At 48.1% G+C, this 27,824-nt stretch overlaps 1 protein-coding gene and 3 long non-coding RNA genes across 6 annotated transcripts in view; 2 read left to right on the top strand and 2 right to left on the bottom strand.

Moving 5' to 3' along the window:
- Positions 1-7,716, bottom strand: part of LOC115288396 — a 15,530-nt gene extending 7,814 nt beyond the window's left edge. Inside the window, exon 1 of one of the 2 annotated variants that reach the window (XR_003906975.1) lies at positions 7,670-7,716. This is a non-coding gene — a long non-coding RNA (uncharacterized LOC115288396). Of the gene's footprint in view, positions 1-5,109; positions 5,206-7,669 lie in introns of those variants that run through there. The other variant, XR_003906976.1, reaches the window with a different exon arrangement.
- The window catches only part of LOC115288398, a 60,820-nt gene that overhangs the window by 22,693 nt on the left and 10,303 nt on the right, over positions 1-27,824 (bottom strand). The window lies entirely within an intron of this gene.
- LOC115288397 lies at positions 988-4,575 on the top strand. Its single transcript, XR_003906978.1, has 2 exons — positions 988-1,196; positions 4,289-4,575. It is a non-coding gene; the product is annotated as an uncharacterized LOC115288397 (long non-coding RNA).
- On the top strand, positions 7,825-25,842 carry LRRC52 (leucine rich repeat containing 52). 2 transcript variants are annotated; one of them, XM_029933188.1, is made up of 3 exons: positions 7,825-8,093; positions 8,321-8,734; positions 25,430-25,842. In XM_029933188.1, the coding sequence occupies exons 2-3, from the start codon at positions 8,323-8,325 to the stop codon at positions 25,699-25,701; spliced, it is 684 nt and encodes a 227-aa protein (XP_029789048.1). In that variant the 5' UTR covers positions 7,825-8,093; positions 8,321-8,322; the 3' UTR covers positions 25,702-25,842. The 2 variants fall into 2 exon arrangements, with proteins under 2 accessions (XP_029789048.1, XP_029789047.1); XM_029933187.1 differs by lacking the exon at positions 7,825-8,093 and having other exon boundaries at positions 8,100-8,734.

The raw sequence follows: 27,824 nt of genomic DNA, 5'->3' as shown, positions 1-27,824 counted from the left end.
CTATTGAATACTGAAAACGAACCGAGGGTTGAAGGGGGAGGGGGAGGGGGGGGAAGAGGTGGTGGTGATGGAGGAGGGCACTTATGGGGAAGAGCACTGGGTGTTGTATGGAAACCAATTTGACAATAAACTACTTTAAAAAAAAAAAAGTCTGGGCAGTAAATGGAAAAAAAAAAAAAAAAAAAAAGAAACCTGCCCAAGGTCAGGGTTCCTGCGTGGCTCGTTCGGTTAAGCAGCCGATGTTGGTTCAGGTCATGATCTGAGGGTTTGTGAGTTGTAGCCCCGTGTTGGGCTCTGTGGTGATGGCTCAGAGCCTGAAACCCACTTTGGATTCTGTGCCTCCCTCTCTCTCTGATCCTCCCCAGCTCATGCCCTGTCTCTCTCTCTCTCCTTCAAAAATAAATAAACATTCAAAAAATTACCAAAAAAAGAAACTTGCCCAAGGTCACACAGCTATTTCATGAAAGAGCTTATATTTTATAGACTGTCTATTCCAAAGGCCAGACGCTGAAACATTACACAGTATGTTTTGCCTCCCACGGAACCAGTCCCTACCTTAGCCCAGTGCATGCTCCCTGCAGCTCCCTGTCTGTCCCACAACCACAGCCCCACTCTGCTCAAGCCCAGGGAACACCGTGGGTTTTCAGAAGGTGGTATGGACCACTGTGGGGGCCTCGGAATCCCAAGCTGATGGGGAATTCGGCCGACACAGAGTCCCTGAGCCTGGGAGAAGGGGTTGCTCAGCTGGGAGCCGCCGTGGCGAGGAGGGTGGGCAGGCGGCATGGAGGCTGAAGAGGACCCCAGTCCACCAGTCTAGGTGTGAGGTACAGGGGGCCTGAGGTGAGGGGTGGGGGTGGGAATGGAAAGGCTGCATGCGACAGACATTACCTCACCAGGCACAAATACTCCCGAGGCTGGAACTTTAATAATTCTGTTACTAGGGAAACAGCAAAGAATCTATCTCCGAGAGAACCCAGCGTGGCCCGTTTTTGCACGCAAGCTTGGCAGCTGTAAGCTGGGTTCTCTCTGAGATACGGGTGAAGGCGAGTGGCCAAATGACACAGCAAGCCACGTGCAGCAGGATTTTCTCTGAGGTTTTTCTGACCTTTCCATCCTCTCTGGTTTGGGGAGTGGAGAGACATTGATCCAAAGCAAAATCTCCAGGAAGGGAGAGTGTGATCCAGGAAGCATGATAGGTTAGTGATCCTGCCTCTGACACTGGGACACTTGGGGTCTCGTGGGGAAGGAAGGGCTCAGGTTAGAGTCAGCCTGGAGACAGAAGCGAAAGCATTTATCATGTTAGCCGGTCGCTCAGCCACCTGTCTTCCCCCTACTTGGCACCACTGTGACCCCGACCAGGCCTTAGAGGTGGCTTTTTCCATCTGCCCTGGAAGTAAAGTGCTGGCAAGACCCTGCTGCGGGAGTGAGCTTGTGGGCCCTGATGAGAAGTACAGATGCTCCTTGTAAGACCCACGGTAGAGCAAGCTTTCTTCCCAGGAGCTCTGTGGCCCTCCCCACATTTGTCCTTCTGGGAGTATCACAATGACACACCCAGATGACTCCATTTACCTCTGTCAACAGCCCTGCCAAAAACCCAAGAGCCCAAGCACCTGGGTGGCTCAGTCAGTTGAGCGTCCGACTTCAGCTCAGCTCATGACCTCATGGTTCATGAGTTCAAGCCTTGCATCCAGTTCACTGCTGTCAGTGAACTTCAGACCTACTGTCCCCCCTTCTCACCCCTCCCAGGCTTGTGCTTTCTCAAAATTAAATAAAAAGTTAAAAAAAAAATGAAAACAACCAGGAGCCTTTCAAGGTGCTGGGAAAACTCTGAGACTTTTTTTTTAATGTTTTAATTTATTTTTGAGAGAGAGAGAGACAGCATGAGCTGGGGAGGGTCAGAGAGAGAGGAAGACACAGAATCCAAAGCAGGCTCCAGGCTCTGAGATAGCTGTCAGCACAGAGCCCAACGCAGGGCTCGAACCCACGAACTGTGAGATCATGACCTGAGCCAAAGTCAGACATTTAACCGACTGAGCCACCCAGGCACCCCAAAACTCTGAGACTTTAAGACCTCACTAGCCTCTCTCAAGATTCATGTTCTCCTGTCCAATTTCTACAACAAATGCCAACTTGGGCCCTTTGCGTGACACCCTGTGGGGACTCTCTTCACCTTGCCCAGGGCGCTTGCACTCCAAGTTTCTTGAAAATCTGTCTACAAGGAATGCTGAAGGAGAGACAGGACTCAGTTTCCCTCAGTCCTCCTCCTAACCTCCCAGAGCCTCTGTGAGGTATGGATTCCCCCTGAAAGACCACTGAAGACTTCTGCTGCTTTAGAATTTCAGTATCAAAGATTGTTGTGAGGGGCAGGCTGGGGGTGGGGAGCCATGCTGGATTATGGAGAGATTTCCACTACAGTGGCTCTGCACCTTCTGGGGCTTTGATAAAGTATGAAATGCCCAGTGGTCTGCCCAATGGATACAGCATGATCTAGATGATCTCGGAAGGAATGCCCCCTTCCCGAAATCTGGGTCATCTCAGGCATTGACAAGTCAACTCTTGTTGGCTTTGCCACTCATTCTTCAAGCTTAGGAATGTTGTTTGTCCTTTTAGCTTCCTTGCCTGCAAAAGGAAGAAAATTATACAAAACCATCTCAAAGGTCAATGTAAGCCTTTAAAGCTGAAAAATGTTATAAGGCTTCTGCAAGACAAGGAACCCCAAAGTGTAAATAGATCACATAACAACAGTGGTTTGATCTGGTCTGGAGTTAACATACCATTTAGTGCCTCAGAGGGGCACTTTTATTGTACATTTATTCCATGGAGCCTGTAAAAACAATAATGAGCATTTTGAGGCATTTGCCTAAGTGGTGGTGATATGCACTCAGGAGTAAAACTTTCTGGGCCAAACCCTGCCTTCATCACTCATCGGCTCTGTAACCTTGGAAGAATGGCCCCTCTTAGAGCTTCTTTTTCTTCGTTTATAAGATGGGGTCATGCCACATGACTTACTGCATTGCTGGGAGAATTGCATGCCTGACGGGGTGAATAGTCAAGGGTAGATGGTGTGTTATATTAAATGACATTCAATCTTCAAGGCAATCCTGGAGACGCATTATTTGGCAACCCCTATTTTATCAAAAAAGAAACATGTCCATAGAAGCTGAAGGGTTTGCCCGAAGTCACTCAGCAAGGAGGCTTCTCCTTCCAAAGCTCATACCACACCACAGTTGTCCCCGCCACGTTCTCATCCCAAATCGATGGGCTCAGACAAAGTCACAATGTGGGTTTCAGGCATAATGACTGCTCCACAGAAGCCTAACCTCAGGCATTAGTACATAAGTCTGTTAAAAGCTGAGAAGGCGTTCCAGTCCCCCCAAACGGTGTGCGATTTCAAGGCTTCCCTTAGATTCCCCTAGATAATGAATGCTACGGAAATGTGTCATGTAGAGGGAGCCCAAAGACAAAGGCATCCCTGAGGAACACAGCGACTGGAGTGAGTCCCTCTGGCCTGCACTCTGTAAGGGCCCAGTCTCCTTGTGGGGACTCAGGCAATCTGAAGGAGAAAGACAAAAATAGTTCATGCCAGCTGGTACCAGAAACAGACCCAAGGCTCATAGACAGATACATAGATACATAGATGATAGATAGATGATAGATGATAGATACATAGATAGATATAGATGATATATATAGATGGATAATAGATGATCGATAGAGATGACAGATATAGATAGATAATGGATAATAGATGATCGATAGAGATGAGAGATGGATGATAAATGATAGATATGATAGATATATACATGATACATAGATACACAGATAGGTATAAATGATAGATGATAGATAAATAGGATAGATAGGTAGATTATAGAGATGACAGATATAGATAATAAAAGATAGATGATAAATATAGAGATGAGAGATATATATGGATGATAGATGATAGATATGATAGATACATACATGATACATAGATACATAGATAGGTATGATAAAAAATAGATAGGATAGATAGATGATAGATGGATAGATAGATGTGATAGGTAGATGGATAAGTAGATGGATGGATGGATGGATAGATAGAGACGATGGATGGATAATAGATATAGTTGACAGATAGATGATTGATAGATGATAGACATGATAGATGACAGAGATGACAGATGATAGATATAGATGATAAATAGATATGATAGATAGGTAGATGATAAATAGATAGAAAGACAGACATATTTGGCCCTCAGGCCCAGCCTTCCTGGCATACATTAAAACTTTTTTCTCCCAGCTGCCCTTCCTGGACTTGCCCCCACCCCTAGCCCTGCCGAGACAGCCCTGCTGAACAGGACACAAGCGGTGTCAGAAGTCTGGAGTGACCTAGAGGCCATAAGCACTCCGAGATCAAAATCCACAGCATCCTGAAATTCTTTAGACCTGCACCCACTGAATTCCCGGCCCAGGAAGCAGAACAGAGAACTGACTTCTATGCCCCCAGGTTGCTAACCCCGTGGAGAGTCCTGAGTTGAACACATGAACAGTCTTAACTGAATAAAATGGCATCGGCATTTTTTCCTATTTTTCTCCTGAGCAGATACAAGTATGCCGAAATCACATTGCCCCCAGCCCTTGCCCCACGCACCGGATGGAACAGGCAGCGGCTTACATTTATGGACTGCTTTCACTGTGCCGGGCGCTGTTCAGTCGCTGGAATCTGTCTCTAGTGCTTCGGTCTGAAGGCTTCAAGCATCCGTCCTCCCCTTGCACAGACTGGGGCTTGACGGAACTTAGCATTTGGCTGGGCACTCAGAGAGCACCCTTCCTGCCTTGTTGTACAGAAAGGAAATCAAGGCCCTGGGAGGGGACAGAACCCAAGGGTCCCAGCTGTGTCCAGTTTTCTCTACCCCACCTTGGTCTTTTATAACATCAAGGACTGGGCCAACCTGTCTCTTGGATCATGAGAGTCTGCCCGGAGGCACACTGGCCTTGAAAGGGTTTGCTACTCGGGGAAGGTGGTGTCTCTGTCAGACACAGCTAAAAATAGGAGCCGGCCTAAGAGCAGCCTCGGCTGGCGAGTGTGTATTGATACCAGGTGCTCCTCAGTGTGCTCACCTGATACTCCCCTGTGCGGCAGGAAGGACGGCCGCCCCGGGCACCTCGGGGGCAGAGGTGGGCTTATCCGACAGCTGTATACACACTAAGGGCAACCCCGCTGCTTCTGAGGCTGGGGATGGCAGATTCCATTTCTGCACCTGTATGACCCAGTGGGGCCATGGGGCGGGGAGGGGGGGTCATCAGGAGGAACAGGAAGGCTGTTCTCTTGGCCGTCCCCTAGGGGCTCACTGGGCTGCCGGAAATCTTCCCATGAGGTAGGAATTTAGAAGTCCTAAGGAGAGCTGGGACTTCTCTCGTTCACCTCCTTCTATATATAGATGAGAAAAAAAAAAGCCCAGAGACATTAAGTACCTCCACCCAGGGCAAACAGCCGAGTCCAGAACATCCCAAAGCAGGGCCCCCGAAATAAAGAGTCCTGTAAATGTTCCTCAAAGATCAATTGTTTTAAAGTTTCTGAGATCAGGTCATTGGGAAAGGCTACATTCTCTAGTCCTTGGCTCATCCACTAATTCTCTATTTAACAAATATTTACTCAGCCTCAAAATGAGGAACACATTTTAGGGTTCTGGTCTAACCCGGTAGAGCTGAACCCAGCCTACGGGGAGGCAGACTTCAGGACCACAAAACACACAGCTACCCCAGGCTGAAGGACTGTGAGGCTTTGTTAAAATGGCAATGCTCCGGGGAGAGAGACATAGCTGACTGGCGTCCCTAATAACTTTTAATGCACTTTACTTGTCCGAGACGTTTCCAAGTCAGAGCACGTGCAATCATATGGCCAAAAACCTAAGCCTGAGCCTGAGGCTTCTGTCTTGAGAAAGTACATCCACGTGAGGAGGCTAGAAGTCAAATGCGGAAACCTGGACATACTGGCCCTTCTGAAAGAGTCAGAAAGAAGGAGGGAGGCATCAAAGGTGGAAAATCCAAAAAATCACTCCACAGGCTCTGGCAAACCAGTCAGCCATCATCTCTCATCAAAAGGAAACAGATGGGGGGGGGGGCTCAGTTGGTTACGCTGCCAACTCTGGATTTCAGCTCAGGTTATGATCTCATAGTTTGTGAGTTCGAACCCAGCCTGGGGCTCTGTGCTGTTAGTATGGAGCCTACTTCGGATTCTCCGTCTCCCTCGCTCTCTGCCCCTCCCCCATTCATGCCCTCTCCCCACCCCCCTAAAAATAAATGAATAAACTTAGAAAAAAAGAAAGAAAGAAACAGACACTAAACCCAGCGCACTGGGAAGAAATGGGGCATCCCTACCACACCGGCTCCAAACCCCACCCTCGACTTGAATTGGCCCCCAGCGGAAGCCATTGCTCTAGAAATTAATTCTTCCCCATAGCCTTCACAGGCAAAATTCCTCTCCAGAGCAATCATGTAAGGTCTAGCAAGGAATTTTTTTTTTTAATTATAAGGAAAGGGTGGCATCAATAAAATCCTGCTTCAATTAGTACAACTATCCTTCGGGTCATTATTTTAAGTGTTTGAAATTTCTACTTAAACAAGGTCACTTTCAATTTGGTAAACACTCCTAAGTCATCATCTTAATTCACGGCCAGTCACCCTAGGAATGCTGAGTAAGTAAACATAATCAAGCATTAGCTAACCAGCCACAAATCCACTTGAGTTTATTAATTTCTCCCTTGGCAGAGAAACACAAAAAGGGACCAAACCATCAGAGACATTCACGCATCATTCATTCAATAAATATTTATTACATACCAGGTGCCAGGCACGATGCTAAGCTAAATATAGGCGGCATTGTTTTATTAATATTCACAGCTAGGCTATATATGAAATCCTATTTTCCCCCCAAAATATAAACTTTCATTCCTGGCGTGCTTTTTCTTCATTTCTTCCCGAAGTGCCTTTCTCTGTGGAGTAGATGATGTGTCCTAACTCGTCAGCTTCCAGACTCTCTATCCCTCCCTCCAAAGACCCCCTTTCCCATCATGCCTCAAATAGCTAATGAATTAAACTCCCACGAGAAGCTCTAGAGAGGCACTCGCTATTTTAAAAGTCCCAGGAGAATAGAAATGGTAAGAAATAGTTCATATCCTTGCACTCAGATATTTTCTTATACATTCGAGTTTTGTGTTAAGGGGAGTAGCTTATATTTGCTCTAAAGGTTTTTAAAAATACTAGCACACATATATTCCAAACGCAGCTGGGGTTGTAGGCTCATTAGGAATGCAGTCTTACGCGTACCACCTTATCAGAGGAATTCCCTTTCCTCGTTCAAAGGAGGCTCCCTCTTTCCCATCCCACCAAAAACTGGCACCCGTCCGAATCCGCTCCCCAAGGAAAAGACCCACTCTGAGAACCGACCTTACACAAGTCACTTTGCTCCATCAGTAGAGAAGGGAACTGGGCTGGAGACTGCCAAGGTCCCTCTTAGCCTGGACCCCTCACCTAATCATGCCTCCCTGGAGAGCTGGTACGTACACACACACACACACACACACACACACACACACACACACACACACACCGTGAACCCTGCGCACCCCCCCAGTCCCCATGCTGCAGGGCCCTGATACCCCCCCTCCAGCCAGCTTACCGAGACACACAAAACACCCCCACTCCACCCAGAAGGAGCAGAACTCGCCCTCCCTCAGCCAGGCAGTCTCCTGAGGCTGCTGACATCACAAAGGTGTCAACTGGCAACCTCATTGTCATGTGGCTCTCCCCTGGCTCCCCTTCACTTGCAAACGCAGGGAAAGGGTGAGACCTTTCAAAGCCGCCAAGCGGGCAGGCCTCCAGCAGCCGCCCGCCCCGGAGTGAGCAAGCGGCAGAGCCACCCAGCCCGGCGGCGGGGCATCGGGCCTCGCGTTTCAACTTCTGTTCTGTTCTCCTGTAATGGAAAATTGCTTTGCACAAAGCTAGAGTGTTACAGTTCTTTCCAGCGCCCCTCCCCCCCGCCACCCCGCCCCTCGGCAGCCTTCTGACCAGAGGGACAGCGCCCGCAGGAAGGTGGAAGGAGGGTAGTTGCGGTTTCTTACTATGTCCCCTGCTTCAGGCCCTGGGCCCGGGTGGTTACTCTTTTCCTTTGGAATGGGACTGGTATCGGGGTCAAAGTGTCCAAATAATTGTCAGTGTCAAGCCCAAGAAGTGATCTGCACAGGGATCCAGTTAACCGAGTACCCCCCAGACATACCCCTGAACACCCGGAGGCTGTACCTGAATGATAACAACATCACTTTTTTGCCAGCGATGACTCTGGGACTCCTCAGTGACCTTGTTTACTTGGACTGTCAGCATAACCTGATTCGCGAGGTGATGGATTATACCTTCATCGGGGTCTTCAAACTCATCTACCTTGATCTCAGCTGCAACAACCTAACCTTGATCTCCCCGTACAGTTTCTCCGTGCTCGGCAACCTGGTGCAGCTGAACCTCTCCAACAACCCTCACCTGTTATCTCTTAACAAGTACACCTTTGCCAATACCAGCTCTCTGAGGTACTTGGACCTCAGAAACACCGGCTTGCAGACCTTGGACCATGCCGCCTTCCAGAGCCTCATAACACTACAGACCCTGTATCTGAGCGGGAACCCGTGGACGTGCAACTGCTCGTTCCTGGACTTCACCATCTACTTAATAGTGTCCCATCTGGACCATCCAGGTGAGGGTTTGGTTGGGTGTGGGGATGAGGATGTGATGGAGTTGGAGGAATTCCATTTGCAGAAAAGGTAAAGTCAAGAGATGCTCAGGGAGAAAGAGTCTGGGTTAAGCTGATTGAGAACATGCCTTGTTGCCCTGCAGACTCTATCCTGGGGTTGACTAGAGAGGCAGCAGGGTCAGTAGGAAAGTTCTGGAGTGGGAATCCAAAGAGCTGAGTTCTGGTCCCAAGCTCAGCACTTACTAGTTGGCTGCCCTTGGGAAAGGCAATTTCTCTGAGCCTCAGTTTCCTGATCCATCAAGTGGGGACAATAATATTGCCGAATGGAGCTGTCATGTCAACCTAAAATGGTATGTGGGGAAATGATTGACTTCTATAACGAGACGGTAACAGAGTAATTCGGGGGCGCTGTATTCCATTGGTGGACTATTTTCATCTGTTCGATTCAGTGACTGAATCTTTCCAGGACCCGAAAGTACATTCAGACATGCATAGGCAGTAGAAAATCCAACAGTGTGATGCACAGAAGAGAAAGTTCAATAGGGAGATGGGGGAAGGGCACAGGAGCTCCCCAGACAATGAGGGAGTGGAGAGAAGGGAGAGGAGAAGGCTTTTGGTGGCTCCTTTGTCTTCAAGATGCTAACCCAATCAAGGAGGAGAGAGTGGCATGAATCCATGAAGAATGGGTCACTGGCCCACTGCTCCAGCTGGGAGATTCCAATCTCCCAGGCAGAGCCTCAAGTCTCATCTGGCAGATTGCCAAGCCAGATGCTGCCACTCTCTCCACTGTCCCCAGCCCTCTGTCATGGCCCCAGGGGCCCTCCAGTGTCTCATCCCCTCTTCTACTCAGCGACTTTACTGTCCCATCCTCATCCTCCAATTATCCCACTACACCAACACCACCTTTACTCAGGACGTAGGAACTTCAGGTAAATGTGCAATAACCCCTCACAGAAAGCCAAGAGCCACTGATGTGATCTGGTGAGATTGGACTTTGGATTCAAACCCCATCAAGACCATGTCTTCTCTCTCTTCCCTGAGTGTTTGTTCTTGAAAATATTTTCATTCACCTTCACCTGCTTAGGCTTCCACCATGAACTCTGGCCCAGGTGTCAATATCCCAGAAGGATCCCTGGCCAAAATGATAGGTTTCAAGGGGATCTGTGGGAGAGGGAGCAGAGTGGTGGCAGCACTCCGTGGCCTCCCCTCCAATGGAAGGGTCTTAACATGTCTTCCAGGCAAGGCCTGAACTCTAGTGAGGCAAGCGAGCAAAACTGAGGGAGGCCCAAAGAGTGGGTGGCTCCTTACATTTTGTGCCCTAGGCACCTGCTCACAGGTTCTTCTGAGTTAGAATAAATTGAAAGGAAAGAACTTCGTCAGACCATCTTCTTAAGATCACCAATCATAAAAGAATAGAGGGGCAGTTATCTTGGGTATGTTGCCTTATCTCTCTATGAGAATGTCTTCTACTTTTCTCAATGACTGGTGCTGTGGTGCTTTCTAGAAAGCTCTCTGAAAGAGGGTCATGATTGATCATTCTCATGCATTAAATGTGGCTTTTAAATGGGATTCTCCTGTCAATGTCCATGTAACCAGCCTGTGAAGAAGCTTCATCTTCTCTTGCCCCTTCCCCACCATACATATATATTTTCCTTGAGTAGAGCCCACCATGTAGCCAGGAGAACCTCCACCCTAGCTGAAAAGGGAGATGTAGCTTGGCCTCCTCCCCAGTCCCTAAGCCTCCCACTTCACCTGCCCTCAAATCTCCCTTAATCAAAATTCTGCTTATGGAGTTGCCTCTTCTCAGAATTTTCAAGCTGACTATACTGGACCCCTTGACTCCCTTCATTCTGGGATTGAACAGGACTGTGGACTGGGTCTGTTTCACTGCATGTTTTCACAGCCCTCAGAAGTGGCTATCTATCCTGTCAAGCTCATAACTCTTCATGAACAAGAGTCTGTCTTTTGTGAGCCCCAACCCCCCCAACACCCCCCCCCTCAATAACTACTAATCTGCTCATCTCCCTCTGCTGTTTGGTGGCCTAGAGAAACCCACCCAGGCCACTTCATGCAGAACTGTGGGCTCGTAGCCCTGGCTAACAATTCCTCTCTCTTGAAAACACTAATGAGCCCAAGGCCAGACATAGAACAAATTATCTTTGTAGAGAGGTTTGCAGCTGCTAGAGTTTTTCACACATGCTGTCTCATTTTTTTTACTTTGAGTGTCATACAGACCCCTAAATTTTGTGCCTTGGCCTATGGAAGAGGCTAGGATTGGTAATTTTAACCCTATCATATGGATAAGAAAATAGACTGTCCCCAAATCACACAGCTAGTAAATGGCCCCCCAAAAATGATTTGAACCTCCTGAGTCAGGTCGTTTTTCATGAGACTACTATGTGTTAAATTCCCAAATTACATGATAACTAAAGTCCTATAAGTCAGTTTAATTGTAAATACAAGCCATGTTATATGCATATGACCACAGCAGCTAAATTATAGCTTTATTTCCTATCTGACTACACATGAATTCACCCAAGATCATTTCCACTGGATAGCGAGTTCTAGCCATCGTAAACTCATCATGAGTCTGTGTTCACCTCGCAAATCTAAGTTCATCACAACCCACCCAAACTCCCAAAGGAGGAGCCTAACCTTGCTCACCTTTGCATCTCAGTCTAGTTCTCCCTTTCCACACATACACATGCCTACACCCCGTGACAGACACATATACCCATGTGCAAATACACACACATATACCCACATACATACAAGCATAAAGATGTGCCCACAAACACCATACATGCAAACATAAATAGACATCTACTCACATACACAATCACCCACATACTACATATATACCACACACATACATACACCAATGGGCAGATGCACAGCCACACTTGAAGAGGCACACACATTCACATGAAACTGAACACAGACACAGTAGAATTCATGAGATGCTTCTCTTGCTCTTTAGCCAGACCTCAACATAATGGAAGATACTTATTTCATGCAACTCTCACACAGTTCATGTCTTAAGTAGAAATATCTTCAGTCTTGACAAATACTCATGATGAATGCTCAAGCTTAGGCCTACCTATTATACCACACATGCTACTAAAAGGTGATCTTTGGCATGTTCTAAAATGGATTGTACTCATCTCTCCTCATGTGCCCATACTGCAGGACATAAGAAGATTCTCTCTGAAGTGAGCTGAGTAACTTGGTTATTTGTAGAATAGCATCCAAACTAAAGATAGGTTTCATTTTAGACCCAGGAAGATACTGAATGTTAGGATTGGGCTATTTTACCTGTGGTGCCAAATTAAGGTCAAGATGACAGAAGAATGACAAAGTACACAACCCTTGAAAAGCAAGGCAGTGAAGAAAGGAACTTCCATGCTACCACCACTCAATTCATCCATTCATCCACTTAAATATTTATTGAGTCCTATTAGGTGCCAAACAAGTGCTCATGGGGGAAACTAGCCAAGAAGCCTGGAGCTGTGTGTGCAGACCTGTATGACTATGGTCATCTGCACCATATATGTCTCATGGTCCAGTCTAACCCCACTGGACAGAGCAGGACAAAAGAGACCACCATGTGCCTACTGGGTAGAGCAGGTACTTGGGACAGCCTCAGTTGTAAATGGGGAAGGACAGGGGAGCCCGGTGCTAAAAAGCTCAAGCTGGAGTGAAACAAACCTGAATTATAACCTTAGCTTTGCCACTTGCTATTTATAGGATAACAGAAAAGTTACTTAACCTCTCTGAACTTCAACTTCATCTTTCAGACAGGTATAATAATAGAACTCACCTATGTAGGCTGTGGAGATGAGAACACTTACAAACTGCCATTAGCATTAAGCTTTGCACACCAAAAAGCATTCAGTAAGTGAATGGATGGCAGACATGAGAAAGATACAGGGTACTTGAAAGCATACAGACATCAGTCAGGTGACCCCAGAATAAGCAGTGGACTTCAGGAAGGCTCGGTACACATGGAACAAGAGGATAGTGTCCTGGAGATAGGACTACAGGGATGTATGTGGGGTTATAGATAGGATGTAGGAAGGTTCCAGGACTGTTATCCCTGGGAAAATGGGACAGAGGGAATCTTAGAGGGAGTTGGGTATCAGACAAGTTATGAACACAGGAGTTCAGACCCTGGGGAGCAAAACCAGAAGCCCAGATCAAGGCTTCGTCTCAGCCTGGATGATTAAGACTCAATGCTGGGCCAGTAGTAGCCAAGTGGTTCTTTCTAAGTCACCTGAGTCTGGAACTGAACTTCTACCTAAAGAGAAGCCCTACTTCTAGAAACAAGTATGGACATGCACACAACTTTCAAGGGCTGAGGGCAAGGAGGTCCAGTGGTGGGGCAGACATGGCCTTGAAAGCTAGAAGTCACCTACATGGTGTGATTTTATCTGAAGAGGACTAAGCCATACCTCGGCTCCCATCCAATGCCTACGACTGAGCTAAAATGAACCATTAGATTTACCCTTCTGGATCCCCAAAAGTACCCCAATCTTGAAAAGGACCCTGCAAAATTATATGAGCTCCAGTGCTGAATAATACTGGGGCCCCCAAGCCTTTATCAGCTCTTGGAGGCAAAAGTGAATTATCGAGAAATACAATTAGCTAAGATTAGTTCTGTAGCAGTGGAGAACCTTGAAGGAAGCCAAGGTCCAGCAAAGAAATGGAGAGATCTTAAAACAAAAAATATGAAGGCAGTAATATGTCCTTCCCCTATGGTACATCTTGGCTAAATTCACCCCCCACAAAGGAGCTGTAGAGAAGGTTAAATGTTTTATCCACCTATTTCATCATCAATCAAAAATTTTCCCATATTGGCAAGAAGTTCAGTTCTATTATCAAAAGGTCTTCATCAAAAGAAGCCCTCTAATGATATACTCAGCAGATGCACTAAAGGCTATCAAGTCCTCAAAGAGTTCACATACTCACTTTGCAAACATGAAAGTCACAGCAGAAATGGAGGTGGGTGGTAATGTGCTGGTTTCCAGGATGCTCTGATCAATGCAGAGGTAAACAGACCCACAGATTCCATTTTCTTTTTGGCCCAGGTCGGCAAATAGGAGGACTAATTCCTGGCTGGAACTGTAATTTTCCAGTCATTAATGCTATTTGAAGGTGAGAGTGACAATTGAGCTCTTCCCAGGATAGAGCTGCCTAGTAGGACAGGGTCGAATGCCTCTGAAGATGCTCTCAAAAACTCACGCAGTTCTGAGCTCCTGGACATAAGGAACCTGACCTCCATCCCCTCTTCTCCCAAAGCCTGGTCCAGCACTGTCCAACAAGTTTCTGCAGCAGTAGAAATGGCCTATATCTGTGTTGTCCAATACTGTAGCCGCTAGCCACATGTGGCTATTGAGTTCTTGAAATTGGGCTATTGCAACAGAGGAAATGGCTTTTTAATTTTATGTCATTTTACATCTTGTAAGTAGCCACGTGAATGGCCAATGGCCACCATATTGGTTAAGGCAGTCCTTTAATAAAAGGTGCTAAAGCTAGAACTTTAGAATTTCGCCTTTTCACAGGTAAGTGGCTAGAAAGCCAAGCCCAGCATAGAGATCTGACATCCAGATTCAGTGTTTTCCCCCATGCCATGATGTCACCTTACTCTGAGACGCATCACAGTCCACTCCACTCTGAAACACTTGTTGTATGTTCAGTATATGCCCAACATTGTATTATAATGCTGGGTGCTTTCATCAGAGAGAAAGAAGTCAGGAAATCCTGTCTTTAATAAGACAATCTTGGGATATAAGAGAGAAACTGAAACTGAAAAGCCAGAGAGTCATGTCCTGGTGCCTGGGATGCCACTGTGTGATTTGGGGCAAGTCACTTTCCCTCTGAGACTCACCTGTTTTGTTTTTTTTTTGTTTTTTGTTTTTTGTTTTTTCAATAGCAAAGGGCGGTTTTATTATGGGCTTACGCTGGCCGGGCCTAAGCTCGGGCTCACAGACTTTACCGGTGCAGTGGATCCGTGCTGAGAGCCCTGAACAAGGCGGGGTAGGGCTTTTATGAGTTTTGGGAAGGAGGAGTTACAGGAAATCACAACACAGGCACAGCGATCCAATCATAATGTACAGTATCATTGACAACAGGTTTAACCATACACATTGTTCAGAGCATTTGTTACTTTTGGCGGGACCCAATTACAACATTTAGGGTATCTTTGAAATCAACCAATTACAGGGCAAGCCTAGGGTCTTGTTCGGCAACTATTGGGTTAACTTTAACATTAGGTAACAGGGTCCTATCTAAAGTTTCTATCCGTAGACCTCACCCTTAGGAATGTGGGGAGAGGTAGCTGGCCTTCCCTGATTGGATATTGCAAAGTGGTCCCCTGCTCTAGGCCATGTGTAACCACCTAATAGCTCTGGAGAGACTGACCCTTAGACCTTCTAGTTTAGAGGGGAACTTAAAGCCTGTCATGGCATCTGTTTGGTTCAGACTCATGTTCTTATACATTCCCCCCTCTGTCTTGTAACTGACCCAATCCTGGGTCAGTCGAGTTACCATTGTCTTGGTTTAAAGCTTGATAATGAGCTCTTCAGACCATTAACTGAATAACATTTATATGCTCTTTGACAAACGCTTATGATCTTATTAATGATATAAGAGCCAAATGTTAAAAGTACACCAATTTTGGTTCTGGCTCCTTGTTCTTGTCCTCTCTTGTGGTGGCTGCGAATCACAGCTAGACTATCCTGTACAATTCCTGAACTATTGGCATAGAAGTAACATCACCTGTTTTTGAAATAAAAAGAGAGTAGGATCAGATATTCTCTAAAGCCCTTCTAGCACGTAGTCTATGGACCTAAACAGAAAGATAAGATGTACTTAAATGTAGGAAAGCGGTGATCAGCAGACAGGGTCCCAGATGGGCAATACGATGGGTTAGTGCTGAGGTGGAGGCATTCCTGGAGATGTAGGCCACAGTCACATCATTAGGATGTGCATGTAATTAGTAAGAGTAAGCAGGCAGCCTTGAACTCCTAGGGCGCTGTCCCACCTCCTGTCTTAAGCACCGTCTACTTGGCTAGAACAATGCCTTGCCCTGGACTGTCCTCCCAGGCCTGGCCTGCTCAACCAGTGGTTCTCAAACTCCAATGAACCCCAGACCCCATATACAGAGATTCTAGTTTTGGTGAGTGCAGCTCCTTAGGCCATATTTTGAGAAACCCTATGACAATGGCTTGTGTTCTAGATCTACAGCGGTTACCCCTGCTGGTGAATAAATTGATTTGCACTGAGATGTTAGTGGCTAATAATGTTCTGACATCCTTCCCTCAGGGGGCATTTGCAATGTGACAGAAAACGAAAGGAGAATTAAGAAAGCAACAGACTACCATGGATAGAAGTGAGGGTAGTTTGGGGACAGAGTGTTCCTCTGTGTCAGCTCTTAAATCATAGTCCTTAAGCAGTCCTGGGTGACCTGGTGGTGGGGCCCACAAATCAAAGAGGATTCTGGGCTGGAGCACTGTAGAGGAAGGGGGACCAAGGCGCCCAGAGACATCTGCTGGGAGCAGATGGGCTGGGTCATGTGCTATTTCAAGTCCACGTCATCTCGAGGGCATTTTGAGCAAAGAATATCTTAGTTTCATTCCAAGGCAACTTCATCCTGTATTCAAGGCTGCTGTACTAAGATAATGGCCCCATTTCAACCCACCAAGTACAAAGTCATCTACGGCTGTGCCAAGACTTAGATTTCCAGAATTAATTCAGGTCCTCACACTCTCCTACCATTAATGCTAACCCACTTCCTCCATCAGAGAAATTGCTGCAAAGACCAGACACCCAAAAAGGGAACAGCTGGGCAGCAGACATATCCAAGGCCATCAACTGCTCTGCCAGCCCGTCTCTCCTGCCTTCTCACCAACACCCTGCTGAGAACCAGAGGAGCAGCCTCATGAGGGCAATGAGGGGACTGGGAGGGGAGTATCTGGGTCAGTGATCCCTAAACCACCCAAAAAAGCCAAGAAGAGATATGGGGTGGCAAGCACATGTGGTCTAGGAAGGAGCCTGAGTGATTCTCACACACTCTTGAGTTTGGCCCTCTCAAGATCTCTGAAAGGAGGTGATCCAAAGTCCCTTCAAGTTCAGAAGTGCCAGACCTCCGGTCACCCAAAACCACTTAGGCCTCAGTTTCCTTATCTCTAGAAGAGAAGAGCTCTCCAGCCTAGAGGTAATCCAGCAGAGTGTGGATGTGGCTAGAAAGAGAAACAGGGATCCAGCCATGAAGGGCCTTTGACAGGCAGTGCATCCTGAGAAGCCCTAGGAGGCAGGTGAGCCTGGATGCAGGGCTAGGAGGTTCCATAGGCATCCAGGTAAGAGGAAGGTGGCCTATAGCAGCCATGGGGATGGAGAAATCTAAACAGGTCAGAAGGAACCATTTAGAAGTAGAAGCAATAGGACTCAGACTGATCTTGACCCTCCCAAGTTTCCTTGTACGCCCTTCATGACTTCTGGAACAGTTCTACATAATTAATAGATTTGTATATTTAACATGTGTCTTCTCTGATAGACAGTACGGTCTATGAGAGCAAAGAACATGTCTGACTCTTCAGAAATGAGCTCAAGGCCTGACACAGAAAAAGACTCAATAAATATTTATTGAGAAAAATCAATGAATAATAAGATATAGAAAATAACAGACAAGAATTGGGGGCTTCCCTGAGATGGGCACTCTTATAGGAGAGGCAGTGAGGAGCTTAGGGGAGAGGCATGTCCCATTGTGAGCATGTTGAGTGGGAGGGCCCCTGTCAACCAGTAGGTCTTTGGATATTCTGACCTGAAATCCAGAATAGAGAACAGAATATATATTTGAGAATCATCAGTTCACTGGTGATCAGTGAAACCAAATGAAGGAGGCAATGAGCAAGCAAAAGGGTTTGGAGTGAGGGGGTAATAAGAGCAAGGACAGAAACTGAAGAATCGCAACATACAGAAGGGTCCAGAAGAGCCACCCATGAAGTGCCCTGGGCAGGAGAAGCCAGGGATGAGAAAGGAAATCAGAGAAGGGTACACTCATGGAAGCCAAGAGAAGAAAAGTTTCCAAGAATGGAAGCAGGTCAAGTAAGGGTTGAAAAAGTATCCATCAGATTTAGCTACCAAGAGATCCCTGATGTCTTGGACATTCCAATGGTATGGCGGGCATGGACACCAGAGCACAGTGGGTTCCAGAATGAACAGCAAGGAAGAAAAAGGGTGCAGAAAGAAAAACATAAGCTTGGGGCACCTAGCTGGCTCAGTGGGTGGAGCGTGCAACTCGTAACAGGGTCATGGGTTCAAGCCCCATGTCAGACGTAGAGATTTCTTGAACAAAAAAATTGTAAACTCTTCTAGCAAGCTTGGCTATAGACTGAAGGAGACAGATGGAAGAGAGTCATATAAAGGGGGTATTTATCTTCTTAGGAGCAAAGAAGTCCATGCATGTGTTTATCTGCCACTAAGAAGTCAATGCAGGGAAAAGACATGGGCTGGGGGGTAAGTAACAGGGTAACCCCCTGAGGAGGCAGGAGCATCAGGATATATATGTTTGGAAGGTAAGCCTAACAGGAACACCTCATGTTTCAAGATGTGCCTTCTGATGTGAGGGAAGAAGAAAGGAGGGGTCCCAAGCTTCTGTCTGGGTGACTCTGATCAGTGCTTTCCTTCTGCTACTGAGCTTTTCTAAATTGCCTCTATCCATGAGAACTGCCGACCACTACCTGGATTTTTCCGAGCAGATGTGTAGTTACTGAGCAGGCCCAGCTCTAGACCAAACTAAGAAGAAACTAGAATTTGCCTTTAGCTTCTAAGAACTAACTGGTACCATCCCCCAGCCTGGCCCTGCAGCCGGCTCCCCTCCCCCATCAAAACCTTACTCAGAAAAATGGCCATCGGTTTCTCCCAGCATAGAGCTTAAGTCGTTAGCTTCTTTTCCAGAAGACTATACCCTTCAAGCCTTATCCTGTTGGCAAAATGGAAGGCTAGATCTCCTGTTGACAGAATCCTGTGTACTCACAAGTGCCTAAGACAGTATTCTGAGGAAAGGGGGCCTTTCTACCCCTAAAACATGCCCATATACAACCACTTATACAGAAGACCAGTCCTGCAGCCTAGAGCACCTCTAAAGCACAGGAATTATTGGATTGAACTTGCTGGACTTGAAAGTCTTTTTTGTAATGTTCCAAGAGTCAATGAATCAGTTTTAACCTATACCAAAATATGGACTCTTTATCCAAGGGGGAAAAATTTGTACCAGATAAGAACTGTAGTGTCCGAGCCCAAATCCTCCAAATCTTTAAGGTTTCATGATGCCAGGGATGGCTTAGACCAGGAGTCAGCACTACTTCCTATAAAAAGCCAGTTAGGAAATATTTTAGGCTTTGTGGACCTCTCTTGCAACTACTTGGTTTTTCCATCTGTTACCTGAAAGCCATCACAGAAAATGCGTAAATGAATGGGCATGGCTGTGTTCTGATAAAAATGTATTTACTAAGATAGGCAACAGGTGGAATTTGGCCCACGGGTTGGAGTTTGCTGAACCTGGGCTTATGCCATCAAGGGAAGACAGCTAGGTGGTCAGAAAAAATGGGCTCTAGGGAGCAAGGACCATGTGTGAAGGTCTAAGAAGGGGGCCGGGCTGGCTGGCTGGCTCTGGTGGTGTTGGGCTGCTAGATGGTCCACTCTAGGCTCCCCTCTAGGGAGTCATTTCCTCTGGGCACCCATAGTACAGCAGAATATAACAGCAGTCCTTTCAAATTCCAAGTTGGGAACTGGGCCTAGAGAGCAAGGCCAAAGACACAAGCGATTAAGAACTGTTGTATGAGATCAAACCAATAGCCCACCCACTGTCTCCTGTATGCATCCAACAGATAGTTATTGAGCAGGGACTAGGTACACAAGGGAAAAAAAGAGGGCCTCTGCTCTCAGTTCTCTAACGCTAATGGGGAATAGTAAGAAGTCCCTTTTGAAGCCACGACCACTACACCGGCATCCTCACTTGTCCCCATCTGGGTTGACCCTTACTTCCTTCTCTGCAGTTTCAGAGGACAGAAGAGCATCGTTTCCCAGTTCAAGGCTAACCCCTTCATTTGGTCCTGGAGACCATCTGTTCCCAACTCCTCCAGGACTTCACACCCCGTGGTTCACTGAATCCTCCCCAGATTCTTGCAAGGGAGGCAGGGATTCGTGTATGTCTAGTGTTGAGTTGTCCAAGGCGGCAAGGATTAGCTGACCCACCTATGGTGTCCTTTCCGCCCCCCCCCCCATTTCCTCTAGCTGAGCATTATGTCAGTGACGTTGGTCCCAAGGGGTATTAATAACAACATTCGGTTCATTCGACAATCCTGCTTTGAGCTCTAGTGTGGCTTGAGCATGGTTCTAGGTGTTGAGGGTGCGGCAGTGAACCACACAGACAAAAATCCACGTCTTCGTGGAGTTCATAATCTAGTGGGTGGAGGCAGATGAAAGAGTAGGAGGTAAATCCGCTTCCTTGACAAGTACATAATTAGCTGGAGAAAAAAATAAGGCCAACTCTACATCTAGTGACGTTCGGGCAAGCGAGGTCCCAACTGGGAGAAACGAGAGAAGCAGGTCTTTTCTCGGGGTTCAAGGCAGAAGTCTTAGGTCAAAAGGCTTAAGCTGTTAGAAACCAGTGCTGCACGCTCAGTGGCAGGTATAGTTTAGTAGCGAAGGAGTCTCCAAATTCCATCCTTCATCACACGTTGTCACCAGGTGGAGGCTCAACCCTCCCCTTGGCCCAGATGTTTCCTGAGCAAGCACAGCAGCACCTGGGGCTCCCAGCCTGCACTTGACTCCTCGGAGTCTGAGCCCCGGGAACCTGCAGCAGAACACAGTGCAAACATGTAGTCCCTGCAGCCCAACAAAGGCACAGTTTGCCTTAGAACCACTGGGTTCGAACCCGTTTTCTGAGAGAGGGGCTTCCTGGGCTCCTGCACTAACAGGAGTGGTTCTGAGCCACAGAAGCTCTGGCTGCTCCAGACACGTGACTGTGGCAGACAGGCTGTCCGCCTGTGAGCAACATGCTAGGTGTGGCCACAAGCAAGGGGGGAGTTTATGTTTCCTTAGGAACTATTTACAGGAAGAGTTTAAACATTAATGATACCTGTAATCAAACCTGGGAGCTTTAACTGGAACAAATGTCTGGGGGCCCATGGAGTAGGGCTGAGAGAAGGATGACATGGGGCCTAATAACCTGTTTCTAATATGAATGAAGGCCCCAGAATTGTGCGGTGCACAGCATATGCAACAGTGCTTGGTAGCTTTTTGTCAGAGGAGAGGAAATCAAGAAAGCCAGAGAGGGGATAATTGATAAACAATCTATTCATTCTGTAGCATGGGAATGATTAAAACTACCCGGAGGAGGGGCACCTGGGTGGCTCAGTTGGTTGAGCATCTGGCTTCGGTTCAGGTAATGATCTCGCAGTTCATGGGTTCAAGCCCCGCATCAGGCTCTGTGTGCTGACAGCTAGCTCAGAGCCTGGAGCCTGTCTTCAGATTCTGTGTCTCCCTCCCTCTCTCTGACCCTTCCCTGCTCATGCGCTCTCGCGCTCTCTCTCTCTCTCTCTCTCTCTCTCTCAAAAATAAATTAAAAAACATTAAAAAAAATTAAAACTACCCAGAGGAGTGGTCAAGGGTAGAATTCAATTTTGAACAGCACCTTCTATGGGGCCCAGCATACATCAGGCACTCCAAGATCAGTAGACGGGTCTGTAATCTCTAATGTCATCAGCCCAGAATAGGAAAACAATGTATGACTATCAAGCTAACAAAAAAGAAATGAAATAATAAAATAAAAGGCAACAAAGTAGAGACAAAGAGACATAAAATAAATGAGACAAATTGAAAACAAATATATCAGTCTAATGTTAAATGTTAACAGAATACTTACAAAGTTTGCTAGACTGGATGGAAAACAAAAGTCGGCTACATGCTGCTTACAAAAATGTATCTTAAATATAGGAACATAGATTGAAGTAAATGGATGTAAAAATATAAACAATGCAAACATTAACCAGAAGAAATTCAATAGAGTCATACTAATGTCAAAGGCTGTAGACTCTAAGGCAAGAAGCACTGCTAGAAATAAGGAGAGACATTGCTCAGTGAGGCAAGGCAAATCTACCAGAAAGAGGTAACAGCTAGAAGTTTCTACACATCTAATAACATACCTTCAATACATGTGAAGCGAACCTGACAGAAACCATATGAAGGAGGTAAATGCCACATCAATACCAGTGACTAACATCCTTCTTGCAATAACTAATAGACAATTAATAGACTAATAGTAACCAAGAAACAATCGTTTTTATCAATAAAAAGTCAGTAAAGATATAAATAAAAAGCCAATAAAGATACATAAGACTTGTATTAAATCACAACCTAGTTGATATTCACAGAGCGATGTACTCAGCAAGGACAGAATATACATCTTTGTGGGGTGGGGAGGGCACATGCAAAATTTACTAAAATTGACTTCGTGCTCAGCCATAAAGCAAATACTCAATACATTTCAGAGGATTGAAATCATAGAGAGTATGTCTCTGACCACAACAGGATTCAAGTAGGATTCAACGATAGAAATATTAACTAGAAAATCCCCCCAAAGTAAGTGTTCCTTTCAATAAATGAGAACATCTTATTAATAAGAACAAAAGTGAGCAGACATGGATTATGCCTTTGTCCACCTGGCAGGGGAGGAAGGACACACTCCTTCTCTGGCAGGTAGCACCCCCCCCTCCCCCGACAAGGGACAATGTGATAGGCACAGTGAGAATGCTATGGGTGGTTGGGGGGGGGGGGGGCGGAGGACAATCACATGTAGTCTGAGCTATGAGGAGGAGGTTATGGGAGCGCCCTGGAAGCAGATGCGTTCACACCACTCTTTGAAGGGTAGGAACGACTTGATCACGCAAAAATTGGAGGAAGAGGCATTCGAAAGACACAGAAAGAGTGGTGGAACAAAGCTCAGGAAGACAGGGGCAAGATGTCATTGAGGAATTAATAGTTTTATTTGACTGGAGCGAAGGGTGGGTCACAGGAGTGTTAAAGGGGAGGTGAGGTAGAAGCAGACGGATGCCGAGGGCTCTAAGCATAGGGCAGGTGGTCTGGGTGTTATTCCCAGGCCAACTAGGGGGGGGGGGTAGTTAGAGAGTTAGAGAGCCAGTGTGCTTGGGGAAGGGAAGTCTGGGTGTGTGTGACATGGTCCAGAGCTGGGAAATGGGGGCAAAGGGGGGAAGTGGGTTTAGGGGAACCTGCTGGGAGGTAGGAGGGCCCCCGCATTGAGAGTTACTGGGGAGTGGGGAGGGGAGAGAATGCAGCGCAGAAAAACCCAGACCTCCCTCCCCACAGAGCCACCCACATCCTGCACTTAAGAGCAACCTAACAAAGCTTTAAATCACTGCTAATTGCCCCTTTCAAGGTAACACTCCAAAACCGGGAAAGGGTGTTTCGTGTTTAGTCTCCTCTCTGCCACCCAAGCCCCAATTTGAAAGCTGAATCTTCTTAAAATAGAATGAGATTACCCTCCCTCCCCAGACGCACCCCAGACCCACAGAACCTCATATTTTCCTTTCTCCAATACATCTTTCTCTGTATCTTCCCATGTCGGGACTCTGGCAGTTTGGAGGGGTGTCCCAAGCCCTCTCTGGATAGAATTCCTGAAGCATGGCCAGGAGCCCCCAGTGGCCCACCGCCCCCACTCTTGGGCCTCCTGGGCAAATAGTTAAGCCAGGCTCACCGGAGAGGGGCCTCCAAGCACAACTGTGGCCCTGCCCCTTGACAGCAGTTGGAATGGATCTTGCCCCTTTTCCTCTCCTGAGAGTTCTCCCCCAGGGCAGGGTCGCCCAAAGGGCCTCTTGCCCTCCTTCTCTATGTAACCTTTGCACACAGTGGAGGTGACAGCCCATGGTGTCACTTCCCGCGTCTACAGCTTCTGCCAAGAGCCAGTCCTCACCCACATTGCAGCTCTCGGGCCATCTTCCCGAAAGTAACAACCAACCTGGAGCAGGTGCTCCGGCGCAGAAGCCAGGCACAGGGGTGGTGTCCCTGCACTCAGCCTGGTCAGCTCTTTCCAACCACCCCCGCCCAAGAGCGTCCTTGCCAGTTGGCTCCCTTCTGCACCCCTTTCTCTAATCCCCTGCTGCTAGCCCCCGTCCAAATCCCATTTCCCTAACTTCCTCAGTCACCCAAGGATCTGAATACCTTCACACAGCCTGGTGCTTCTGCCCTGAAGTTTAGGAGAAGCAGCTCTCCACACTAGCTTGCTTGTGTCTCCCACGTTCACAAATGAGCTTAGAGAGCTCGGTCTGCATTTTCTGTGTCTCATCTCCTGCCTGGATCCTTCAGGTTATCTAGAAGCCTCTCTGAGTCTCTTTCCTTACGTGTAAAACAAGAGTTTTGTTTGACTGTGTGTCAAGCTGCTTTAAGAATTGAACGAGACCTTTGTAGAGCATGCAGTCTGGGCTTGGCGAATATTAGCCACTATTATAATTTTGGGCACGATTATCTCAAGCCCAAGTCTCCACCCTGCGTTGGAGGGCATTTATGTGATGCCTACTGGATATATTCCCCTGGCACCACACGCACACAGACAGACAGACACCTCTGCATCTGCACGGAGGAGCACGTGGGGCTGGGAGTATGCAGGGCTGAGGGCAGAGCCCTGAGTTCTCTGCGCCAGGCCTGCCGGCTCGCCTGCTGCAATTACATCCTCCCAACTGCCCTGAGAGCAGGTAGCATTCCCGGCAAGTGTCAGGTGAGGAGATGGGATTCAGAGGGAAATGGGTATCCTGCCCAAGTCCACAACATCAGTAAGTGACGGTCGGACTCAAACCCTGGTCTGCTCTGTCCGACTCCAGGGCCCACTTTGCTTTCTGTTACTTACTCAAGTCCACCGCGCTTGATGCGGGATGGGGCTCAGAGAAGTAGCCAGGCGACTGAGTCAGCCGCTAAAAAGGACCGAAGACTCATGTGGATCGTGTGATGAGCCAGTGGATGCCAATCTCACCACGGAGACACAGAACCGCCTCTCCTCCTGGCCATCCGCTCCCCTGAGCTCCCCGCACCCCGCCCCCTTGAGCAGAGAACACACAGGAGACGTTTCCAGGGACTCTTGTCCCTCCGGAGAGTTGAGCCCTATGCCTCAGTGGTCCCTGGCTGGACTCAGTCATGCCAGAGGAGGTGGGGGGGAAGGGAAAGGCAGAGGGGGGAGGGAACGACGGACATCAGTGGGGGTCTGTGGAGTGTCAACACTCTGGGGAGACCTTGCTTGTTCCCTGCCTCCCAGCCCCTGTCGCGGTTTCTCGTTCCTTGAGCATTCTTAAGGAGCCAAGCCCATTTTCAGGAGGGCCCCTGAACGCGGTGAAACCTGACGCGGGGGGGCCAGGGACCACAGGCGGGGCTGGCGCAGCACCTCAGACCTTCCTTTGCCCACGTACCCCACCCCCGGGGGTCTCTGAAACACACACACCCCGATTCAGGAGGTCTGGGGTGGGGCCTGAGGTCCTGTATTTCTAAGGAGGTCCTGGTGAGGCCCATGCTGGTGGCCCACAGACCACGCTCTCAGTGGCGAGGGTCCCCATGGCCTCTCCGGGTCCCCTTTGTACTTGGGCCCCTGGCGGTTCTGCTGTTTCAGCGCTGTATCTGTGTTTTTCCTCGTAGATGACCAAAATGCCACGTGCACGGAGCCTCCAGAGCTGGTGGGATGGCCCATCGCGCAGGTGGGGAACCCGCTGCGTTACATGTGCATCACGCACCTGGACCGCCAGGACTACCTCTTCCTGCTGCTTATCGGCTTCTGCATCTTCTCGGCAGGCACCGTGGCCGCCTGGCTCACAGGCATGTGCGCAGTGCTCTACCAGAGCGCCCGGCGCAAGGCCAGTGAGGACCAGCCCGAGGACTCGGCCCAGGACGGGTTCCCTCGGCTGATTTAGCGGCCAGAGACTGCTGCCGGATGTGCCTTTCCCGGGCTCCCTGCCTGCTCTGTCGCCCTCCCCCCACCCCCAAGTCCTCACAGCTGTCTTAGACACCAACGCCTATTAGTAAAGCAAATAAAATGTTTGGTGGCCATTTCACAAGTCGGTCCTTTCCTGCTCGACCAGCCCAAGGGCACTCCCTTCAGCTCAGCAGGATGGCACAGGACGAAGCCTAGAAGGGGAGGAAGCGTGTTCCAGACGCAGGCCAATTTGTTTAATGAGTAACTACTATGCCTTGAACTTCAGTGCTGGCGGGAGGGACGTGAAAAACACAAGATTGGAGGCCTGTCCTCAAAGAGCAAACCACTGAGGATAAGTCAGGATTAACATGAATGAAATGGGGGAAAACACAAGACACAGTGATCAGAACTGACGTCCGCGGAACAAGCCGACCCCGCAGCCCATCTCAAGACCGTCACTACGATCCTGTGGCCCGGATACTAGCTTACAGTGAAAAGCCGAGGCCCAGAAAGGTTACACCCAAGACTAAGGTCATCCAACAGGTCAGTAGCGCAGCCCCCCAAAGTCCATGCTCTTTCCTTTCCACGAAGCTGCCTCCGCAGGAAATGTCTAGAAGCGCAGCCAAGGACTCCTCATAAGCCTTAAATGAAACCAAGGAGCGAAACCCAGAGGCGGCCACCACTAACCGAGCCCTTCACCAGCACCCAGCCTCATCCCAGCATTGTAAGCATTTTCTCTCCAGCTCAGCCCTCATTGCGACTGGTCAGGTGGTCGTTGTTCAACTCATTTTCCTGAAGCTCAAAGAGGTTAAGGAACCAGCTCAGGATCAAACAGATGTCAAGAAGCCAAACAAATTCTTAACGCCAGGCTGTTTGACCCCCCCAAGCCCTGTGCACCAGGAGCTGCCGTGTCTCAGGAAGGGCTCAGCAGAAGAGCCAAGTGCATCCCGGTGCGATCCATCTCTCAGGATTGGCCAGAGGATGGGAGAAGGAGCAGCAGATAGGGGTGGCCCCACCCAACGACCCGTTCAGGACTCTGATGGAAGGCCCTCCCCATAAAGCCCGTGGCCCCTAAGCCCCCAACCACATCTTTCCTACCTCTACACGTCCACCATGACGTGATTCCCCCGGATTTGCTCAGTGTAATGGTTAAGAGCATGAGCTCCTGAATCAGGGGCTAGACTCCTGTCCCCTGATTCTGCCCTTGCCCCCGTGTGAATTTGGGCTTCCTGCCTGTAAGGAGCCTGAGGACCAAGATGGCCTGGTGCTCTCTGTTGTCACAGTGTGGAGGGAAGTCCCTTACACAACACGGGCTCATAAGAGTTCACAGTCACACCTAACTGAAGTCACAACCCACCGATCCTTCCTACTCCGTCATGCGGATTGGAAGGGGTGACCGTGAACAAGCTCTTTCACTTCTCTCTGCCTCCGTTTCTTCATCTGTAAAGGGCCGTCATTATGGTACCCACATCATACAGGGATATTATAAGAGGAATGTGAATATATAAGTAATAATGCAACATCCTGGGAGAATTTGAGGCTTATAGAAAAGTTGCAAAGACAGAACACGGAGTTTCCACATACCTTCCCCCCCCAACCAGGTTTGCTCTAAAGTTATCCCCCACGGCTGCGGTTTATCCGTCAGACTAAGAAATCCCAACGCTGGGACACACTGTTTAACTTCAGACTTCATTCAGATGTCACCGGGGGCTCCCCTTTTCCTGTTCCAGGCTCTAACCCCGCTTCTGCACTTAGGACATTCTTCACAACACACCTAACATTTACGGGGAGCGTTGCTCTAAGTGCTTACATATATCAGCTCACTTCACTGTGACACTAACCCTGTCCCAGTGACCCTGTGAGGTGGGTACTATTATTATCCCCCTTAGATAATGACTTGGAGGCCTCAGAGGTTAAGTAACTTGCCCAACATCATACAGCTCGAAAGACCAGAAGTGAGACCAGCTGGGTCTGACTAGAGACTGTTTTCCCCAATGAGCAACCAGGACTATCTTTCAGGAATTTTTTTTAATGTTGAACTATTTTTGAGAGAGAGAGACAGAGCATGAGCGGGGGAGGGGTGGAGAGAGAGGGAGACACAGAATCGGAAGCAGGCTCCAG

This window comes from Suricata suricatta, chromosome 3, assembly GCF_006229205.1.
Source record: "Suricata suricatta isolate VVHF042 chromosome 3, meerkat_22Aug2017_6uvM2_HiC, whole genome shotgun sequence".
NCBI lineage: Eukaryota > Metazoa > Chordata > Mammalia > Carnivora > Herpestidae > Suricata > Suricata suricatta.
Note: the sequence above shows the minus strand (reverse complement) of the source record. Positions and strands in the feature narration are given on the sequence as shown.

Bases quoted from the DNA above. Each gene is read 5' to 3' on its own strand.
- LRRC52 (XM_029933187.1), top strand. From the start codon at position 8,113: ATGTCCCCTGCTTCAGGCCCTGGGCCCGGGTGGTTACTCTTTTCCTTT. The intron at 8,735-25,429 runs GTGAGGGTTTGG...TTTTCCTCGTAG, and splicing joins GTCCCATCTGGACCATCCAG to ATGACCAAAATGCCACGTGC.